Raw genomic sequence first — 22,199 nt, 5'->3', positions numbered from 1 at the left:
TGGCGGCATAAATAAGAAGTTGAAAACAAGTGCACCTAAGCCATGCACATTAGCCGTTTCATTATCGAGGCAATCATCCCATTCTGCATGCCTTCAGTATAATGATATAAACAATAATATAAACATGCTCTTTTCATGTCCATTCAATGTGCCTTTGACAGTCTGGTGTCCATTACTTAGGGAAAACCTTCAAGCACAAAATGACTTTTTCACGTTACTACTGACACTCCTTCAGCCAGAATGAGGTGTTAACATATTGTAGCATGCAGGAAGGCCACAGCACACTGAGAAACTAGGAAAATTTGCACACAAACAAAAGCACTTGTACATGCTACCATGCAACGATGGCTGTCACTGTCCCATGACAATTTTTTATGCGGAAGGCACCTATTAACTCTTCACGTCACATATAATTACCTAAAACAAATATTTATTTGCTACCTAAATGTGCAAAACAAATTAAGCATAATCAACAAAAAGAAAAATATTTCGCAGGAACTTTTTCACCAAAAGGAGGGAAACTCCAGGTAGACTACTGGAAGTGGGCTTCACCCCAAGCCATCTATGACTTCGTTTGGAACTTTTAGACAGCTCTCGTCATGTGTGCACTATAGGCGTACATTTAATTTGCTTTACATCATATACGGGACACCAGGGAGGCCAGAGAACTTGCATCGGTCTGTCTCCTCTGATTGTGCTTTCAAAAGAAAGCGAGTCGCATGCCAAACTTCTTCCTCATCCTCTGTTCCTGCTCTAAACTAACAAATGATACTTGCTGCCCATCATTCAGTGCTGGCCAAAGACACTTAGCCAGAAACTTTATACTCAATACCAAAACTCAGCAAGAATTTTTCTTTTCTGGTATGTTGCCTCTAGGTAACACTCGTCAATAAAAGGTTAAGTCATAATACTCACTGAAAAGAGGGCAAATGCTAAAATACGATGGATGCCCTTTTAAAAGAATTGGCACAATGTATTTAATGGTGGCTAAGTTATGTGCATTGCCTAGCGATCATGTGAGGAGACAGCAAGGTTAGTACCGAACCCTTACTGTGGAATGTCCCATCGCAATTTATGTTGCTTTCTGTGCAGATTTAAGAACTAGAATTTCTCATCCAACTGCTAATATTTTGTTTCATTCAATCAACGATACTACAATCTAGTAATTTCCTTCAAAAGTTTGCAACATATTTTTGTGAATTGTTCGTGGCCCTGTTAAAGTGCACAAAACAGGGGACACAAACAGCTGTATGTTGTCTTTACTGCTAAGCCAATACCTCAATGTAGCACACTTGTACCAAAATTGACTTCTAAATAATTTGCTTGGAACAGTGCTTTACAGGGTCAACTTGTGTTACACTCTTTTAAATATTATTTTGGCTGGTTGTGCTATTGTTACTGCACTTGACTGTTTCCCATGTATTATGACTGAGGCTCTTTATAGCCCAGTGTGCATTCTGTTTAAAGCATTTGCAGATATGCGTAAATGCACCAATGCAAAAATGAAACAAGAGTTGGTAGCGTAGCAATAATATCAACAAGCACACACTTTTTAAACTTCTTGGCCAAGATTTCTGATTCACTACCCTGCCTGAGACACATTAAGCAGTGCACACACACAAACGCAAAATGTCATACCTGAATGCTGGAGAGTCAGCCCAGAGAGATCTGCAGATCAGAAAGAAAAGGAATTATTAGTAGAGGCTTAGTTCACATACGTACACTGCACACATGCTTTTGAGAACACGACCTAAAAGATGACAGCTCTTGCCGCTTTACTGTACCACCAGAACACAATATCGCCGGACAAATGTGACTACGCGACATGAACCGCGCGTCACACGCGACGCATATGTCACGGCAAAGGCGTGACTACCGTTATACGGCATGCTCCGCGCGTTGAATAGCATGGTGACTTATGCTTGGTTTGAAACCAGTATACATGCAGCATACTGAAGAAAGAAACAACCATACCGATGCCAGGAGATACGACCCTTTCGTAATGATATGGGTTGACGCAGACACTGTCACACTTCAGGTCGAATGCGTACTGACAGTACTTCACATGCTTCAGCTCGTTCTTGTGGAGATCAGGCCACCTCCAGATGCGAGCATAAATAACGTGCGGAAAACCTTTTCTTCCTGCGACCTGCATAAGATATGTGACACAGCATTCCATGCTCTGCTTAGTGGTTCGCAGTTCAGCACGCTCGATGTTGTGTAGTACTACATACCTGAAGCCTACCATCTAAAGTTCGCTGAATGGTCACACATTTGCTCGGATGGGCACCGTTTGTCGTGATAGCTGTGATGAGGCTGTCAAGTTCGTCCCTTTTCTCCTTAAGCTTCTTGACCAAGCTTTCGATGGCGCGTTTGGCAAAGCTTTCAGATTCACCACCCTGCCTGTGACACATTAGGCTGTGCACGATGCTCAGGCAGGCATCCGCGGACGTCGGTGCGGCCGTGGATATCGTTGCCATTGCTGCGAAACGTGCAACGTAAGTCAGAGGTCTTGGAAGGGCCACTTGGCCCTGACTAATACACGACTAAAACACAAACACAACACATCGGGTCTACTAATCCCATTGATGAACAATAACGCCGCAGCGATCACCGCTCCACTAGCTCCTCTCAGCTTGTCGACACAACGACACTCTAGCGGCGAGATACCTCGAGAATTTGATGAGGATGGACGAGCGCATTTCCTACAATCTGGGGGTTTGAAGGTACTTTCTTAAAATTAATCCGAACTGAAAATATGTTTCGTGTTTGAATACGTACACCAGTAGGCAAAAGTGAATAGCCTGCTACCAGTTTAAATTGCACTTTCTTTAGTAATTTATTAAAGGCAACTTGGTTGCTTCGCTTTTCTATGTGTGATGTAATTATTTCATCCCACGGCGTGCAAATCGAGCAAGTCTGGCTACGCTGTTAGCTGCTTTGCCAGCTTCAGTTTTCTTTGGCGTTTGCCTTGTGCATTATAAGGATCCAATAATTTGTGGATACCGACTCGAAGTCAATTTAGTGAAAACGCATATTACTTCGTGTATTTGCTCTAAATGTCGACGGTAACGGCGAGCTCCAAAGAAGACGTAACAATGGTGCAGACTCCCCAGAAGACAAAAGATGGGCACGGTACGTTGGCTATGCGCTGTTGTGTGTTTGTGCTTGTTTAGTACGGTTTATCGTTTGAATAGTGAATAGGACAGTCTTTAAAGCCGGGCATGCGAAAGCAGTTGGTAATTTACGTTGAGTGTGTCTGTGAAGATCAGCGTGGTTAATCCGTCACCGGCTTTAGGCCTAGCTTCAACACACTTAGGTGCTTGCGATCGTTTGCCCCTATCGCGACCTGTAAACAAATAATTTTTTACCGTACTGTTTCCCGGATACCTCATCTTGGACGCGTGCGAAAATATTTATTTGTGAGAGGATACTGCTGATGATATTTTTTGTTTGTGTGTGTGTGTGGATCGTGCAATGCAGAGCGAGTTAACTGCGCGCAGTCGGAAGCATGCGGCAGTCGGGGCTGCAGTGTTGTGCGTAAAGTTGCGTGTAATTCTCTTTAACTGTACGCGCCGATCGCTTTCAGAATCTGAGCCGAAGCAGGCTTAGATGACCTCTCTCTCTTTCCCTGCGTGGAAATTTGTCGTTGCATGTGGCAAAATTCGCCTGAATTAACTCCTGGTGCAGTTTTCATAACACTTGGCTTCCAATGAGATCGCACTCATCGCTTTTGATGATGTTGCCGTTTTAATGGTTTCGTTTTCTACATGCGCGAGAAAGCTAGCATGCTCCATTGTTTGGGTGATAACATGCATTGTCTGTTTTTAAACTGAATTCAGAAAGCTGGGAAGAGTGGGGTAAGGCTTAAATAGGAGAGAGAGAGAAAAAAAGAAGCTTGCATACGACGTTTATACTGATAGATGAACGGCGAGGCAGCTTTGTGCTTTTTCTGTGTTTCAGATATTGTGGTACTATGTGATTTCAGTTCAGTAATGTTTTAGGAAATAGCTGCACTCACACTTACAGGGATGCAACTGAAACTTAAGATTTGCCAGGTGTTTAGTGCACATCCCATCAGCGTCTGTTGCACAGCACTTGCTTGTCTTAAAAAGTTGCTGCCTCTTGTTACAGGGCAAGAGCCAAATGGCAAAGCAGAAGAGGGGGATGAAAGCATCACACCAGGAACTAAGCGCAAATCTGGGAGCTCGCAGGGCAGTGCCCGCAAAAAGCAGAAAAAGAACAGCATTTCACCTAAAATGGTGCAGCCAAAAAATGCGCTCATGCAGCTGAACGAGCTCAAACCAGGCCTGAAGTACTCTGTAGACTCCCAAGAAGGGCCAGCTCACCAGCCCAGCTTTGTTGTCTCTGTTGAGGTTGACGGCCAGCGATTCACGGGCCGTGGTCAGTCCAAGCAGTTGGCAAAGCACGCAGCAGCACAGGCTGCTTTGAAGTCTTTTGTGCAGTTCCGTAATGTGCCCGAAGCTTACTGGGCCATGAGCCGCTCAATGGTCCATTCTGGGGACTTCACCAGTGATGACGTAGAACAAGACGAAAGCAGTGGCATCTTCAGTGGATTCACTGCTGAAAACCCCATTGAAGAATTTCACCGAGACCAGCTGAAGCGTTTCTCGGGTGGCAAGGACGGAGATGCAGAGAAGAAGGCTACAAAAGCTGCCGAAGAGGCAGACAAGAAAAACCCAGTGATGCTGCTCAATGAGCTGCAGCCAGGCCTAGAGTACACGCTCGTGTCAGAGAATGCGGCAGTGCCCACACAACGCTTTACCATGGCAGTTACGACAACCAACGGCGATGTTTACGAAGGATGCGGGTCCAACAAGAGGCTGGCCAAGGCAGCGGCAGCACGTGCAGCACTGCTCAAGTTGTACAACATCATGGCCCATCCCTCCGGAGCACTCAAGCGCGACGAAAAAGGTCCAATTGTAGACACCCTGCCCCAGGCTCTGGCTGATCGACTGGGCAACACAGTCAATGAGACATTGCAGAAGGTGATGGCTGACCGGGCAGAGAGCGCCAAATGGAAAGTGCTGGCAGGCATCATCATGACCATGCCGGCATCTGAGAAAGACAAGGAGGATGATGTAAAGGTCTTGACAGTGGCCACGGGCACAAAGTGCATCAACGGGGAATACATCAGCATGAATGGGGCGGTGCTGCAAGACTGCCACGCCGAGGTTGTGTCCCGGCGTTGTTTCAAGGACTTCCTGTATGGGCAGCTTGAGCTCTGGAAGAATGGCAAAGAAGAAGAATCCATCCTTGAGCAGAGGCCAGACAAGCAAGGGTTCCGTGTGAAGCCAGACATCAAGTAAGGCAGACTTGTTTTTTTACTTGTCACAGGAAGCAACAGTGAAGTCTCATTGCTTAAAGGGGCCTTGAACCACATTTTGCCGAAGTTGATAAATGCATTTGAAATTAAAATAGATTATTTCAAAAATACTTTTATGCAAAAAGTACTTCAATGCATTCAGCAATAGGGGAGTTATTGGCAATCAAAGGTCGCGTATGATCCCCTTTGTGGTGCTCCTGTTCTTTCTTCAATGCCTTGCACTGCAAAGGCTGTGGCAGAGCGGGTTGTGTCAACTGCGCTACTAATGCCTACTGAACGTCACCGTGGCACACACTTCAAATTTGATTTTGGATGTTCACATAGGTGCCACTACTTGCAATTTTGGCACCCACGACGGGCCAAACGCGGTTGTCCTCAGCGAGCCACAGTGTGCTCATCCAGCAGTCTCGTCGCGGCACCCCACAGCAGCATCAATATCTACTCTACGTAACAGACTGCAGTCACATGCAACTGTAGTGTGTATGCACAGTGTTTGTTTTGTGCATGACGGGGCTTGATTGTGCACTTGTGCTCATATGCTCCAGTCTGGCTGTGCTATGTGATGTGGACCGGCTTTGTTCTGTACCAGCTTGACCGACGAATACATAGTAGCCACATCAAACTTGCGCATTTTGTCTCACTATCAATAGCTCAATACAAAGCGAAGTCTGCCAAGGTGTCTAACAAGAGTGGCTTGGAGTGAGGGCAGAGTGTGTGGTCTGACCTTAAGTTACGCGTGGTTTGATGCTAGTAGAGTGTTCAGAGCTAGTTGAAATTAGTGGGACCGGACTTCTACGACACCGATAAGCAAGACGGCCAAGGTTTAATGCCTGCGAAAGCAGCCGTGACCGAGCATGAGCAGATGACGCTCGCTTTCTTCTGAAAGTGTGCAATATTTATCAAAATACGAAAGCAGATTTTCGCTTACTTCAGCCTATTTATTAAACTGCATCAATAAATATGCACAGTAACGGTAGGAAGAAGTGCCCTGATCCAAACACCCTTCTTGATAGACGCGCACCGCCTGCCTGCTGTGCCTGTCTGCTTGAGAACATAGTTCTTGGGAGGTGCCAATATTGAAAAGAGTGTGTCTGTGCTGTAATGTCACGGAAATAATTTTCAGTGAATAAAGATTTCAATTTATTCCTAAATTATATCATGTTAAAGCTACTGTTTACGAAAAAAATAGTTGTGCATAATTTGGCATATGGTTATGCACATTTATTTAGCATTGCATAAATGCGTCAACTTGACACTGCTTTGCATAATTATTTTCAAATGGCCTTTTTTTTCTATTGCATTGCAGATATTAATTTTCCATTTTCTAGTAATCTAGATATGTATTGCACTTCAGTAATAATTAAAAATAACGCTATTCAACACTTTCAGTTCTTTCTTAATGCACTAAGGTTATACTAACGTAAGTGTTTTTTGCCTCCTGCCTGCAGGTTTCATTTGTACATAAGTACGTCGCCTTGTGGAGATGGTCGCATTTTTTCCCCTCATGAGCTGATGGCCGACTCTGCATCCCTGAATGCTGACAAACACCCAAACCGTCGAGTGCGAGGGCTGCTGAGAACGAAGATTGAAGCTGGGGAAGGGACCATCCCACTGAGGTTTGTCACAATTTTGTAGGCCAATGAAAAGTCACATATGGGACCTTCATTGTTATTGTAGATACCAGCAGTTTATTCTCTTTTGCATTTTTGGTGTACAGGCAGAAGTGTCGCAAGGGAAGCCAACTTCGCATTATGGCTTAGCACATTATCACATGGTGTGTAAAAATTATGAGAGCACGATTTTCGATGACACAACTGTCTGCAGAGCTTCATCTGCTTGAGTGCAGGCTTTCACTTTACGTGTTCAAATTTCAATTTTTTTCGCGATTGAAAGCATTTCCTGCCACAGCATCATGGCAATGTTGCTGTTGACGACTGTTCACTGTAGTGCAGGCCACTGCATGCTTAAGTCCCAGTGAACGCTCGTCTCACTGGTGCCGGGAGCATAGGCAAAACTGGACGTTTGCAGTAGTTAGATTCTTTTCGCTTCTGCCATGTTGTTCTCCGAGAGCAAGTCACATGTTCAGCTTGCATGCTTGTCCTCTGCCTCCGAGTTCAAGGAATGCCAGATGCACACGGCTTTGTGTCGGAAGATGGAGACGACTATCAGACAATATTGTCTGAATATACTGTATTTACTCGCGTAATGATCGCACCCCGAACTTTCCGCAGCGATATGTCGTGTGCCATGTCTAGCTAATAATGATTGCACTTGCCATCTGTCGAATGCTACACGAACGACTCTTCAAGACAAACCAAGCGGTCTGCACGCGTTAAACATTCTTGATCTTAAGCAGATGCCCCATTTCATCCCTTTCATCACTTTCTGCACTTTCGTGACAAAAAGAAAGCTACAACCGAACTTGCCTTTATTATGTGTAGGCGTTATAATGGGTGTGGTCAACAACAACAAAAAAGGCGCCTTTCGATTCTTCTCGTCTGTACTCGTGGGCACGGAACAAATCGCGAGCGGCAACGATAGCAGCCACGTTTACACTGATACATTAGAAGTGTACCCTATCCATACGCCGACACTTGTAATACAGCTAAGATATTCGCCCACCCTTAGCGGAAACTTGCTGTATTAGGATAGTAGTGAAGACAAATGCCGCAGTTTCCGCAGCATGCCCGCCATGCGTTCCTATGTCACTGGCAGCTAAGCGTGCCCATCTGTTTGTCTCCTCAAAGTGGATATGGCCACGTTATTGCTGCAAACTTGCCGATATTAACAATATTGTTCATTTCTGATACGGAAGAAACTGTTTTAATGCACATGATGTACTCACGAGAAAAAAAAATCGCATTCGACGTGTTCGGCTTGCTCTACCGGCCGCCATTTTTGTTTGGGTGTCCCACATACAGCGGTAGCCGCCTATTTGTTGACCTGTTGTCATCCTGCAGCAAATGTGAGATGAAAAAAAAATATGTATATATTTTTTGGGAAATTTAACCCACACAATGATCACACCCCTGAATTTGCATCAATTTTTTTGACGAAAAAGTGTGATCATTATGCGAGTAAATACGGTATATGATGCTGGTTAGCTTCTGTCCAACACCAAAGACACCTTTAAATTTGTTTTTCTTCTTTTTTTTTCATTTATTTAAGAGCGGCACATGCCCAGTGTCCCATACCTATGACCCAAGTAGGCATAAAAGTGCATGCTGTATTTTTGCGCTCATAACCTGCCACTGTGTATAATCTGCACCCCCAAATACAACAAACCAGAAAGAAAGAAAAATATCCCCGCATATAATCCACGAAAGTAACTGCATTACAACACTGCTCAGATCTTTCCAAAAGCAGTTTCCATTCACAGATGCACAACTTGCTACATCGTATCTTCGGCCAGGGGCTCTGTCCCCCCATTCTTCGGCGATGCTGACAAAGCTAGATTCACATGCCCGACGTTATTGCGGACGAATCAGTCACATGATATGTGATGTGAATTGGATCACTTCGCAGCTAGCACTCACACAAATGAGGATAATGGCGCAGATGGAAAAAGCCCTTTCAACGGCAATGGAGTAAACACAACTGAACTGAAAATGCGAACGGCGATTTGATTCACCGCCATATCGCGAAGCGCATTGTGCAAAATGAGGGAGCATCATGGGAATGGGTGACATATGAGTTTGCCTTCACCGCGTGCTCTCTTCGCTAACTACTAAAGTAAAGTGGCAACTCACAAAGCGTAGGAAAATGGGCGACTGAAGAAGAGGGGAGGAGAGAAGGTGGGGTTCCCTAGGAGATAATAAAGCTTTGAATGGCAAAGAATCTTGCCTTGAGGTGCGGCTTCACGGCAGCGCGCGCAGCACTGCCATGAAGCCTTATTTCAAGGCGAAGTTCGCATATAATGCGCGCCCCCACCTTACTGTTATTTTTGAAATTTTGGTGCAGGTTATACATGCAAAAATACGGTATGCAGTGGCCCATATCCATTAATCCAAGTTGGCTTGAAAGTGGTTCATTAAAGAGCGGCACGTACCCAGTGACCCAAGCTTACCTGAAAGAGGTTAGATACACACATGCATACCACAAACTGGGTGAAGTTCCTAAAGAATACCAATAGCATTAAAACATTTCCAGAGATTGGTTTCAGTCCTGGTTCGCTCAGCAAGCAGCCTGATATGCTGTCCATTGGACTACCTAGTAACCCAAGCTGGCATGAAATAGGTTATATGCAGAGAGACATACCTCAAACTGGGTGAAGCTCCCAAAGAATGCTAATCGCATTAACCCCTTTCGTGCTATGCTGCTGTCTAAAATTCTGACCAAAAAAATGGCGAAATTTTTTTGTTTTCGAATTTTTTACAAAGAACACTGTGGACAATGTTCTAAGTGATTCATTTTTCATAACCCAAACAAAACTTGCAAAACTGAAGCTTAACAGTGCTGTACTATATACCGTATGACTGGTATATTAAGTGAACATGAAACTCCATGTTCACCGGTAGGGTACACTTTGAAATACTCCCAATGGGTTCCCTGTGTCCTCCACATCAAACGTCTTACCCAAAGACTGCAACAGTGGAAGGTGAGGCGGGTATGCAAGGAGCTTTGTTTACAATGAGTTTGCACCACTACCCTGTACGTCAACGTCACCAGAAGTAGCACACTCATAAGACAAGGTAAGTGCATAGGGAATCCCGGATTTTTTCTTCACTTGAAGAGTGAAGAACCTCATCTTGGAATCGTTTGATCAATCGCTGAAGTCTGCTTATCTTTTTTGTGAAGAAGCCAACAAAGCTTGAGCTGCCATTTCTAAAAAACCAGCTGCAAACTTGTTTTACAAGAGATTCGTACTTGCTCTGCAAGAACAAACTCACTCCTGATCGCACTGCCCCACATATTGTGTGCTGCCATATACATAGCACAAATGCTATATGTGTGCTATACAAAGCACTAAGACAAAACCAGCTCATTCATGGCATTAATAAAAAATTTAAGGTACCATGGACGAGCATAGTTTGTCCTTGGCCATTTTTACCAGATACGCATGAATGAGTTCAGCTGTCCAAGGTATGGAAGGGGTTAAAAGAGAGACAGCAACACAAGGTAGTGCCGTGTGCAAGGCATTTATCCATGCTCTGTTCCCAATAATAGTGAAAGGAGGAATTGCTAAAAGTGGGGGGGGGAGTTGTAAAATGAAACACCTACCGTTTATTCCAATGTATAAATTGCATGTTCTTTTTCCCAAAAAGTAGATTCACTGTAACAATTTTCCAACTGCTGCTGTAGATAACTAAAGGTTACCTCTATTTTTTTTACTCTTAGTTGTAGTGCTCAAGATCTACCAATTACAAAAAGCACCACTTGGTTACTGTCAACATCAATTGCCGGGGCAAGAAGTCATTAGTGTTTCCACCTACTGGTCACCATTTTGCTTTTTTAATGCATGTGTACAGGCTGGTTCAGGCATGTTGTCATCACATTGTGGACACCCAGTGCACGCACACTCAGACCAAGAAAGAAGAATGATACTTCGCTGTTGTAAGTGTTTGTGTGTTCATCTCGTGCTTGCCACTCCACAGAGGCAATTCCAGCAATAGTATGCCTACAATGCTGCATTAACGTTACAGGCCGACAAAGGTTACTCAGTGATGCTGCCAGCCAAAGTAGCTGAAGTTATGGACAGTTCGTCTGAACACGAGGCCTTCGATGGCTTAGAGTGATGTACAGTAAACATTGGTTGACTGCACCCGAGAGGAAGGGTTGCTTGAAGAGCTTTTCCTGCTATAGTTTACAGCTCATAAAAATTTTGTTTACAAAATTTTGTGCCCTGAAATGGGGTAAGTTTCGCATCTTGCAGTGAGTGTAGTACATACGTGTATCATTTCATTATGCAGACCGAGTTAAAATAGGTGCGACTTATATTCCAATCTTTCCTTCGAAACTTGCAGGGGGGGATTACAGTCGCCGACTGTTTATTCGAACCTCACGGGAACTGCGGAAATGTCCGAATATACAGGTGTCCGAAAAAGCACATTAAGAAAAAAAAAGTCCTTTATTTCCATGCACTTATTCGGGCTCGGCAGTAGGCTTGAAGAAGTCGTGAATGCGCCATTGCACGCTGTTCCGTTCACGCACAATCAGATAAGCCTGAATCTCGGAGAGGATCGTACGGTCACTATAGGCGGCTGAAAGCACAGTCACTGCTTGTACTCGGAGTCGTCGTCCGGCGGTGTAGCAGAAACCTGACAAATGATCTCACCGTCATCGAGTTCTGCACATGTCAGTACAGCAGTGTCAGCACCTGTGAAACTGTCAAATGAGACGGTATCCGGAATCGCAATGCAACCATTGCGCAGGTCTCTGCAGCACATTTTCAGCGTCAGTAGGGAGCACATTGGGGGCAACAAATCCTAGGCCTCCCGGCACCCGCTTGCCGGCATTCCCCAGCGCAGTCTGCGCGGGCACTGTCAGCGCCAATAGACACTTGACGCGATGTTTCTGTATGCCACGTTGGATCACTGCAACCTCGACACAGCACACGAAGCAACACCACCATGCCGTCACGCCGACACCAGTCACACAAACAAAAAACGTGGCCTATTCGCAGCGTCGTGCATGAAGAAGAAACAAATAAGCTGCTGGATTGTCTTGTCGTGGCTTACTAAGCCGAGACAGGAACTGCTGTAGCCACTCTATCGAACCAGGCAGAAACGATGATGATGAGCTGGGATTTGCAGTAGCACCACTTCGTGGGGCAGCAAGGAAACTCCGTTCAAAACAAAAATGGCGTTCAGCAAGTCGAACCATGCACTGGTCAGAGTCGGTGCATGGTGCTCTCGATCGAGTTGGCTCAAAGAGTGTCCGAAATATCAGACGAGAGGTTGCAAGGTGTCCGAACTTTCGGCACTTGTTATACATTATGGTCCATGGGGAGAATGGTGGTGCCGCGAAGCAGACCGAATAATCGAGCATGTCCGTATTTTTGGAGTCCAAGAAATCAGTCGGCGACTGTATACCAATGGGCAAGTTATAATTCAGAAAATGCGGTAATCTCTTTGCAGATATTTGACCTCTTTGAAGATTTTCATCTCAGTGAGTAGTGCGTACACTGCAAGGCATTTCTCAAGATCCATAACTGCCTGTGAGGGACCTTTTATAAAGAGAGCCTTTATTAGGAAAAGGTGCTCAGTATGTGCAGGAAAAGCACAGACAGCTCTAGAAATGCTTGGCATTATTGCGGTGCTTCACTGTCACTACATGGTCACATGTTTCATGCCAGTTATGGCTATTACAATATAATGATACCCCAGTAGGTTATCATTGCCCCACTGTTGCCGTCACTGCATCTAGTAAACCAAGGGCCATGTTCAAGGTTGCCCCATTTTGAGGATATCACTTATTACCTGAATTCATGGGATAAGCCTGCGGGCATACTTTAAAGGGACTGACAACCAACTTTCATAGTACCTATTTTTCTTAATGCAATGGAGCCAGGGTGTCTAACAACCTGGAAAACCGGAAATACTCAGAGAAAACTCAGGGAATTTGTGCTTCTATCATGGAAAATTAGCTGTCATTTTATTGAAAGCGGACAAAAGTCGTCCTAATGCTGGCTCGAGTATAAAAGCGAGGAATCGTAACGAGTTGTCTTTGACGCCATGTCGTCGGTTGAAGGAGTTGCCAGTGTACAGTCAACGGCCGATTTTCTGGGCACCCGACTTTTGGGACATGCCCGATAATGTGGACACCACCACGTGCCCCGTAGAGTCAATGTATAAGGATGTCGGAAATTTTGGACGCAAGAACCCTTCGCCGTCCGATTTTCCACACATTTTGCCGCGACCGCAGATCCGAAACTGCACTAATCAACGCCAACACCGCCAATTTGATTATCTCGCCACCTCGAACCGGCGCTCTCGCATGTAAATCCGCTGACAGCTAACCACCACCGCAGCAACACGAAGCCCAGCTGCTTCAACGTTCGCTATTAAGGTTCTTGCCTTTAGGTGCTGTGTTTTTCATTGAAAGAATTCGCTGCTGTCAGCAATGCGACTCCTTCTTTGTGGTCCTCACGATTAGCTTCGAAGCTCAGAAAGCAAGGTGCATTGCATAATGCTGGTTCCTGAAAGTTAGCTTTGCCTTAGTAGGGTAATGTTACGTGGTGAAGCATACAAGAAAAAATTTGCGGTGAATCGTAACAAGCGTGGGAAGGGGCAATTGTCACGGGACACAGCACATATTCTCTAATTATACACGCGTACACCTGCAGTCTCCTGTCACAGTACGAGCACAGATATGCCTAATAAGTGTAGGCGTGCCTGTGGTAATTTGAGCCCTGAAGGGCAGTAAAAGACGGTACATTCATTTTTTCGGACTGCCCAATTTTTTCTGAAGTTCTAGTGGCCCCTAGGAAGCCCAATAAATCGTACGTTGACTGTACAACTGATCAAGAAGATGATTCAAATAGTCCATGGGGCAAATACATGGCAGAACCAGGGTGAGTACAGAAAGAACCTACGCATTGAAGAATGGACAGGAAAGGAAGCGGGCTGCTGCCACTTTGAAGGAGCTTGAGTTCAAAAAGGAAAGTGTTGGCTGATGCCGAGGTGCAGGTGACCCTCATCCAAACCAAAATAAACTCTTTAAAGCAGTGAAACGCAACACTGAGACATTGTGTGTGGGCTGATAGTATGTCAGGACAGTTCAGGTTGACTTTCCAGCTGCTGAGAGAATCTCACCTGTGACAAAGTTAAATAATTGCTTCTGTATGCATCTCCTTTTATTCATATTTGAAAATGTTCGACTTTATTTCCGATGGGCGTTACCATTTCTTTTTAACATATTTTATTCGCTGTGCATTTTACTACCCCTCCCTTCAGTTTTCTATTTTGAATAAAATAAACATTACTCCTTACTATTCAAACTGGATTAAGTCGTTTTTTTTTTTCTTTTTTAACGTGCTCATTTAGAGAGTGACAGCATCGGGCAACATGGTATCAGCCCGTCTTGACATAAAACAAGGTTCTGTGTCACTCGTGGAATTTTGCAGAGGCACTCGGGCAAAACCTGGAAAGCTCAGGGAATTTGAGTATGTCAACTTGGTAGACACCCTGTGGAGCGCTTGCTGGTCAGATTGTCTGATCATGAACTGGTAATGCGGAAAACACCCTGGAACATTTTTATCTGAATTTTTTTATCTGCAGTGAGGATATAGTCATTCACTAGAATCATGCTGCAAACGGTGATAGGTGAGTGTGATAGTGATTATACGTCGGCATTAATGGGAGGCCAATGACAGGTGCGGCCGTAACTGCGAGAAAGTATTTTTTTTATTAGGTCGATGTTCCTGCGATTCATGTTTTTCAAAGTGTTAAAGTATTTGTGCGATAATAGAAACATGTTCTCGTGGTTTCCTGTCGCAACTGCTTTGATATTTAACCAGTCAAAACTAAATTACTTAGATTGAAAAGGAAACAACAGTTTTACACATGATACACAGTTCAGAGCATTGCCGTAGGCATGCGGGCGCTTTTGATTTCCAAAGCATAGAATAAAGCGCAAGTGGCCAATAATATAGCAACTGCAATTTTAAGTAATTATGTTGTACTTATCGACAACTTACGTAATCTCATTGACTACATCCGAAGCACCAAGATTTCACCGCCTGGCCTCAAAACCACTTACTGGTTTTTGAAACTTTCTTTGCGAATTTAAAATTATAATTCCTACTTAAATCACGAATAGCGTGCTGGATTCTGTCACCATAAATTATGGTCATTTCGTTTCCATCAACCTCTCACAACATATTCTAGCCAGTTGTTAGTCTCTCTAAGCCCCTGATGTCAACAGGCCAAGATGTCATGCCAAACGGTGCATCATGGGGAAGTATCCCCGAAAGTTATTCACACCCTGAGACTATGGCTTCACGACACTAGCAGTTCATGGTGCAAAGGCAAATTACCAACAACTTAAAGTGTGGGCACATGGAGGAACTGAATTCTGCAAAAGCTTGCCAGCTGGAGAAAGATTCATACTAAAAGAAAAGATTTTTCATCACTTGCGAGGCTTTCTTTCTGAGGAAGCTCTACGAGTTTGCTGTGTACCTTCGAGCTACTATGTGTTGGATGCCAGCTGACCTTTTGGCAAACCCTCCTTCACCTCGCTTGTTTCTGCAGAACCGAGTTCATCAGTTCCCTCCATGTTATGTGCCCGTTTGTTCACCCGCCGTGCAGGCTGGGCCCCGTGCTGCAGACATGGGATGGAGTGCTGCACGGGCAGCAGCGGCTGCTGACCATGTCGTGCTCTGACAAGCTGGCCCGCTGGAACGTGCTGGGCCTGCAGGGTTCGCTCCTCTCGCTCTTCATCGAACCCGTCTACCTGGAGAGCGTGGTGCTGGGCTCCCTATACCACCCATGGCACATGCAGCGTGCCATGTGGGGCCGCCTAGAGGGCACCCTGCACCTAGAGGCTGAGAGCCCCTTTCAGCTGCACCGGCCTAGGCTTGGCGCCATCTCCAGTCCCGAGTCCCGACAGGTACGTGAAGGTTCTGCAGTGAATACCTGTTGAAGACTCATCACAGGGTTTTTACTCCATTTGTGGAGATTTTACTCCAGTACTCCATCTTTGTGCGCACGCAGCCAACCTCACTGCCCTTGTTGACACAGTTGATAACCGACTTTTCAGAAAGACGGGGAGCCGCAAAAATGGCAGAATAATCTGGTAGTCCGAAAAAATGAATTTTGATGCTACAATCGTTGCTTCTTCTTTTTTTTCCAACTTCACACTGAAAAAAGCATTTCTTGTGGAATTTTGTTTTGTCCTGTGCTTGATTGCAATACAGTAATGTTCTGTTAATTCGACTTCATTTAATTTGATATTTCGGTTAATTCAATCCCTACCAAAGGTCCTGGCTGGCGCCCATGCATCTCTACGGGCCCAAACTTTCGTTATTTCGATCCCTCACCAGATAATTAGAAATTGGCCTGGCATGTGCCTGACCCCTATGGTGACCTCAATGGCAACCCCTCAATGGCAGTGTCTGTCTTGGCGGAGGTTAGGGAACAATAAATGCATTGAACACTCATCGTCACGCGTCAAAAATGCCTATTTTCGGCCAGCTCCAGGATGATTTTCAAGCAATAACCACAGCTCGCAATGTCCGATAACTGTATTTACCTGATTCTAATAGCGAGTTCCAATGGCAAATTAGGAGCACTATCGGAGCAAAATTTTTTGCTCTTTTTGGAACATGATTCTTCCAATCGCAAATAGGGGAGCACCAGATGAGTGTTTGAATGGCAGATAGGGGAGCACCAGATGAGTGTTTGAATGGCAGATCAAGAGCACTCGTAGAGGCGAGATCACTCCATGGAGCAAGCAAAACTGCTCTGCCAAAATTGGCTGAGTGGACCAGAATTCTCACCCGAAGTATTTCCTGCTTCTTTTCAACATGCCTCTAGGCCTCTGTTTCCACTAATATCGATGGGTGCAATGGTTGTTGCTATATTGCACCGTGTGCGTTTGCTTGCTTGGAAGCGAAAGCTCTTAATGTGAAAGCTCAAGTTTGAACAGTGTAGGGATGAATCGTACCGCGATGCTGAAGCCACCGCTTACCCGCAAGCCTTGTTCAGGGACCAGAAGTACTCTGCTACGTTGAGGATGTCTTTCACTGCTACTTGGTGAGCAGCTGCATGTGATTTATAAGGATGTGGTGGTTTGAGGAGAGCGGATTATAAGTACTAACATAGCATCCTAGGAGGCTATGATACAGTAAAAGCTCGTTAATTCGGACTTCTAGGGACCGTAAATTATGTCCGAATTATCGAGCGGACAACAAAAACAATAAATGCACGACTTTCATCAACAAATCTTTACTGCGAAAAGTAATCGAGGATGCTCGTCTGCTTTCGAGCAGAAACCCGCGCGGATACTATTTTACGAAGTCCTTCCAGGTGCTTAGCAGCTCGCATGCTGTCTGCAGTGTCCCAACAAAATTCTTCCAACACAGCGAGGGCCTCGGCGGCTTCCTTCACAGTGCGAGGGGGCCGAGGCTGCTCCTCTCGCGGCTCCTCTTCCTCCTCAGAATCTTCGCCGTGCAGCACGTCCCTGACAATTTCTTCTTCGGTAAGCGAGCCGGCTGTAACAACGCCGTCAGCCGACAGCCGTCAGCCGTCACCGCATCCGGCAGAACTCTTCCAAAATCCTCGCAGTCATCTCTATTGTCATCTAGCGACACTTCGGCCACTGCATCATCGCCAGGCTCACGCACAACGAAGCCACTGTGTCTAAAACAGTTGGCGACGACGTGCGCGGGCGTGTTGTGCCAAACGTAGGCAAGAATGTTGACCGCGCTCAAAAGATTCACGTCGTACTGCTTACCGACATCATGGCACAGGAGCATCCGTTCCAGCACGCACCTGCGGTATTTGGTCTTGACATACTGAATTATGCCTTGGTCCATCGGTTGGAGGGCCGATGTTGTGTTCGGCGGCAAGAAAACAACTTCTATGTTGTCCAGTCCGGTGACACTGTTATGCGCACTACAATTGTCCAGCACCATTAACACTTTGCGGTTCTTAGCGGAAAACTGTCGGTCTCCAGCCACGAAAAATTTCAGACGTCATTCAGGCCTTTTTATTCGCTCGGTATTCCACCGGAAGAGCAGGCATGTTCTTAAAGCACCGTGGCTTTTGTGCCTTTCCAATGACGACAAGCGGCAAGCTCTCTGTTCCTGTCATGTTGGCGGCTAAAAGAATGGTGACGCGTTCCTTGGATCTTTTGCCACCGATGCACGGATCACCTTTCATGGTCACAGTGTTGTCTGGCAAAGCCTTAAGGGGGGAGGAGGGGATCAGAATTAACTTTTTTGTTTCTTGACAGAAAGGGCTGAAATTTGGCACACACACACTGCACATTGCAATAAAGAGACAACTCTAAAATTTCATTGGGATATCTTAATTAGTTTTTGTTTTATAAGAATTTATAAGTTTCTTGCTTGTGGAAAGCCTGACACAGTAACGAAACATGATAGGGAGCTGGGAATACTTTGCATGTTTGCCCAGATGTCTAATCTACATCAAGACAGTGTTCGATGTTTTTTTTAGTGCGCTAATAATTTTTTGCTCAACATAACATGCACATGACTGTGCTTCACTGCATGGAGCCATGTAGTAATTGTGAAATAATTAGATAATGGAAAGATAAAGAAACATTTCAAGACTGTCTTGACGTACAGCACAGCTTGTGGATCACAGCAAAACAAACTGGGCCAAAATCGGTCCAGCCATTGTTGTGCTACGCTTTCCACGAGCGAGGTGATTGACAAAAAACATGCAATTGAGAAAACTGGCTGCAAAGTTTTAACAGCACTGCAAATTTATTAAAAAGCACCAGGGCTGTAATATTTTGAATCATTGCTGTCAGGCATCTTCTTACACCTTTGCCTTTGTTTGGTGGGCTTTGGATGCCTTCAGGCGTTCTTTATCCTTTTCTTGCACCGTCTGGAGTAGTGCATGACCACCATTTTCACTGCCAGACCGAGCCTGGTATCGCAGTGTACACCCACAGAACGCTGTTGGCATCTTGGGCACAGAGTTTTAGCGATCAAAGAGTTCATCGCGGAAACAGGCATAATAATGAACTCACAGCCACAAGGGGCCGAAATTTGTTCTTAGCATTGCTGCTTCCGCTCAGTCGCGGACACTGCGCGAAGGGAGTCGCGAACGCTGCATGCCTGCACTTCTGCAGTCACCGCTGACACAAAACGCGGCTCGAGGCGCGTCTTAATCGTGCGACGATTTGTCTGGTGAGGCTTGAGTCACCATACAGTATGTAGCTCGTCGACGGTTGGGGCTCACTCGCAGGCTGCGTGTCCCTGTCGCACGATGCATCGGAAACGCACACCGTCTCTGCCGGCGATGGAGACCTTCGACCCGCGTCGCCTCCAACAACGCGATCTCGGTTGCCGACTCGCGCGGCCGTACGCACAGGTGCGAGAGCCTCCATTGGCACGTCTTCCGGTGGCTTGGTTATCAGTGTCGATGTCACAGGGCGATTGTCGGCTTCGCTGCTGGAATCGCACGGTGCAAGACAACGCGGCACGTTATCCGCGTGTTCAGTCGGGTTCTCCGCTTCTCCCGCTGGCCGCCGTCTTTTTCTCGCCGTAGGAGGCTTGCGCTTCCGTTTTCCGATGGCATGCTTCATTTAAAAGTTCTTTTCGAACGAGCGACGATCCATCACTGACCTGGGAGCTTTCATAAATCCGAATTCTGCGAGTGTCAAACGAAGAAAGACGCCGGCGTGGTTTTCAAAGCAGACAACTGCGGTCCGCTGTGGTTGCCAGCGTGCCCGCTGCTGCAGCAGCAACCAATGGCGAGACGCCTTTCAGTACAGCAACCAATCGGAGGCCCGCTTTCATCGCAGGGCCCGTGTGACCGCCTCTAGCAGACCCGCGCGTCTTTTGTGTTTGTGTGTTTGTTACAAGATGGCGATGACCGAAGAATCAGAAACGAAATGGCGAAACTTCGAGCTTTCGAACGATACCAAGATGGCGGCGTTCGGTGGCGGGAAAGACGAGTTAGGGCTCCGCGAACCGCGGTGATTTTACGCGATTTAAAGCTGTTTTCTCGCCCTACGCACTGATAAATTAATTTTTTTTGGGCACTTTTAGTGCGTTTTCAGTCAAACCATTTTGATACAATGTAGATTAGGCATTGCAGATACCGAAACGCATCGTTGCCAAAAATCGATCTTTTTTGCGATTTTCGCGATCTGATCCCTGCGTCCCCCCTTAAAGAAAAGTGCTGTTTCATCAGCATTAAATATGTCATTTGGACCGTTGGCGGCGATGTGTTCAAGCAGCTGAGCGTTCTTCCAGTTGTTGGCAACGTCTTCGTTGACAGCGCCTCTTTCGCTGCACATAGTCTTAAAAACGAGGCCAAGTCGCTCTCTGAAGCGCGCACACCACCCTTCCAATGCCTTGAATGCATCGATATGCATCATCAGTGCAAACCTCTCAGCTTGCACCATGATGAGGGGTCCACTCAATGGCAAATTTGCATTACGCGAGTCGACCACCCACCGAAGCAAAGCCTCTTCCAACTCTGGATGAGCTGCTGTTCGCAGGCGCTTTCGTGACGCTCGAAACTTCTCGCTTTCGAACGCCTGAAGAATCTGTTGTTCATTTTTCACATACGTGCTCAAGGTACTTCTTTTCACATCGTACTTCTTCATGGCTTCTTGTCGAGAGAGGCCATCGTTCAGGGCCCGCAAAATTTCCACCTTGGTAGCCAAGTCCTTCGCCTCGTATTTCGGCCGCTTCGCCGGCGTTGCCATCGGCGGAGAATGCAGTGACACGGGCGCACAACAGAAAAGCACCAATAAAGTTCAATAACTGAGCTGCGCTAAATCCAGCTGTCCTCGGCAAAACAGCGTGCAAGGATGTAGCGCACCAACAGCAACAAAGCGACAAAATGGCCCCGTCGATAACGCCAACACATGCAAAAAGTGCAAAAACAAGGAAAAGCACCCATCCAGCCACAAGTCGAGCCAATTGGATTATATTGGCCAAGTTTCAGCCACTTGATGTCAATGGCGATGCTGCGTTTGGGCAACGAGGCATTGGTTTGGGTATCACTTTTGTGCCGCGTTTGCCGTATTTTTGTTTTGGAGCCTTGGTTGCTGCCCGAAATCGTCCGAATTATCCGAGGTGGGCTGGAATCCGTCCGAATTAACGAGAGTTTCATCCCATAGACTCCTATATATAATTGTAGGGACCAGGCGCGAAGGTCGAATTATCGGATTTTCAGAATTAATGGAAGTCGAATTAACGAGCTTTCACTGTACAAGTTACTCGCCATGATGTCAGGATAGAGAACCAAACATTACTCCCCGCAATTGGCGTGACTGGTCCCGCTCACCATTGATGATATCAGAAGGCTAACTGCTGGTGTTGGTTGTGTTATATACATCTCCAGGAGAGTCGTGCTAACAAAAATTGTTGCAATGCAGTCTAGTAGGCTACAACTACTTCAACCATAGCATAACTGCACTAGCTGAAGTGTAATCGTGGCGACAAGCAACACTGGAAAAAATAGCTCTGGCTGTGGAGTATGCCGTATCTCTCCACGCCTTTTTACTGCAAATCCATGTCTGCACCGTGCCGGCTGTGCTTTGTGCTAGAGACAGTGGTATCGCTTCGTACCGACATTCAAATTCGACAGTGCCCTGTGGATGTTTATATACTCTGCGCTCGACACTGTGTACAATGGTGCCATCCCCATGCGTGTCCCGTTAGCTTCGTCTCCCGTTCACCTCTTGGCATATCTGCTTGCCCCGTCCCCTCATGTATTTCATTAGGCTCTTAGTACGTTGTAGTTTGTTGTCCCTCTGCATGCTATCTTCGAGTGTCCCTTTTTCTTCACAGACGCCAACAGCCATTATGTCTAAAGCGGAAGTCAGCAATTTTTTAAAAGTTTTATTTTTATTTTCTGTATGCTTTTCGTTTGTGCACTCGCTTGTGCCCTGCCTTTTAGGAAATGAATCTTCCATTGCTGGTTGGTACTTGTGTTGTCATCTGTATCTCGGTCCCTGTAATGTCATTCACACTACATTATGCATCTTGGAGAAGCTGCCGCTGGCGGGCGGAGACGCAGATGAACCGCCATGCAAGGGACGCTGGGTAGCTGTATGAGGAGGAACCTAAAAATAACTGGAAACGTGCTCCTGCGCGTTGTCTACTTCAGTACGGGGTTGTGACGATAGGTTGCCATGGGAGGACCTCTCCCTAGTCAGTATGCCAAGTGGTGTCAACCGTCGACAGTGGGATAGTTTCACTTGC

The 22,199-nt window shown here is 46.0% G+C and overlaps 2 protein-coding genes across 5 annotated transcripts in view; one reads left to right on the top strand and one right to left on the bottom strand.

Moving 5' to 3' along the window:
* Med (Smad/Smad4 homolog Medea) overlaps positions 1-2,654 on the bottom strand; it is a 58,810-nt gene extending 56,156 nt beyond the window's left edge. The window contains exons 1-3 of one of the 3 annotated variants that reach the window (XM_050178474.3): positions 2,235-2,654; positions 1,975-2,149; positions 1,639-1,668 (exon numbers count right to left, since the gene is read on the bottom strand). In XM_050178474.3, the coding sequence (XP_050034431.1) occupies positions 1,639-1,668; positions 1,975-2,149; positions 2,235-2,480 (451 nt within the window). In that variant the 5' untranslated portion in view covers positions 2,481-2,654. The remainder of the gene's footprint in view (positions 1-1,638; positions 1,669-1,974; positions 2,150-2,234) is intronic. The other 2 variants (XM_050178472.3, XM_050178473.3) reach the window with 2 other exon arrangements.
* A 262-nt stretch (positions 2,655-2,916) lies between these two features.
* The window catches only part of Adar (Adenosine deaminase acting on RNA), a 64,135-nt gene continuing 44,852 nt past the window's right edge, over positions 2,917-22,199 (top strand). Inside the window, exons 1-4 of one of the 2 annotated variants that reach the window (XM_050178470.3) lie at positions 2,917-3,135; positions 4,135-5,326; positions 6,796-6,963; positions 15,595-15,895. In XM_050178470.3, coding sequence (XP_050034427.1) covers positions 3,060-3,135; positions 4,135-5,326; positions 6,796-6,963; positions 15,595-15,895 — 1,737 coding nt within the window. In that variant the 5' untranslated portion in view covers positions 2,917-3,059. The remainder of the gene's footprint in view (positions 3,136-4,134; positions 5,327-6,795; positions 6,964-15,594; positions 15,896-22,199) is intronic. The other variant, XM_050178471.3, reaches the window with a different exon arrangement.

The sequence above is a fragment of the Dermacentor andersoni genome, chromosome 5, assembly GCF_023375885.2.
Source record: "Dermacentor andersoni chromosome 5, qqDerAnde1_hic_scaffold, whole genome shotgun sequence".
Taxonomy (NCBI): Eukaryota; Metazoa; Arthropoda; class Arachnida; order Ixodida; family Ixodidae; genus Dermacentor; species Dermacentor andersoni.
The sequence above is the reverse complement of the archived record's forward strand: the minus strand, read 5'-3'. Positions and strand labels throughout refer to the sequence as shown.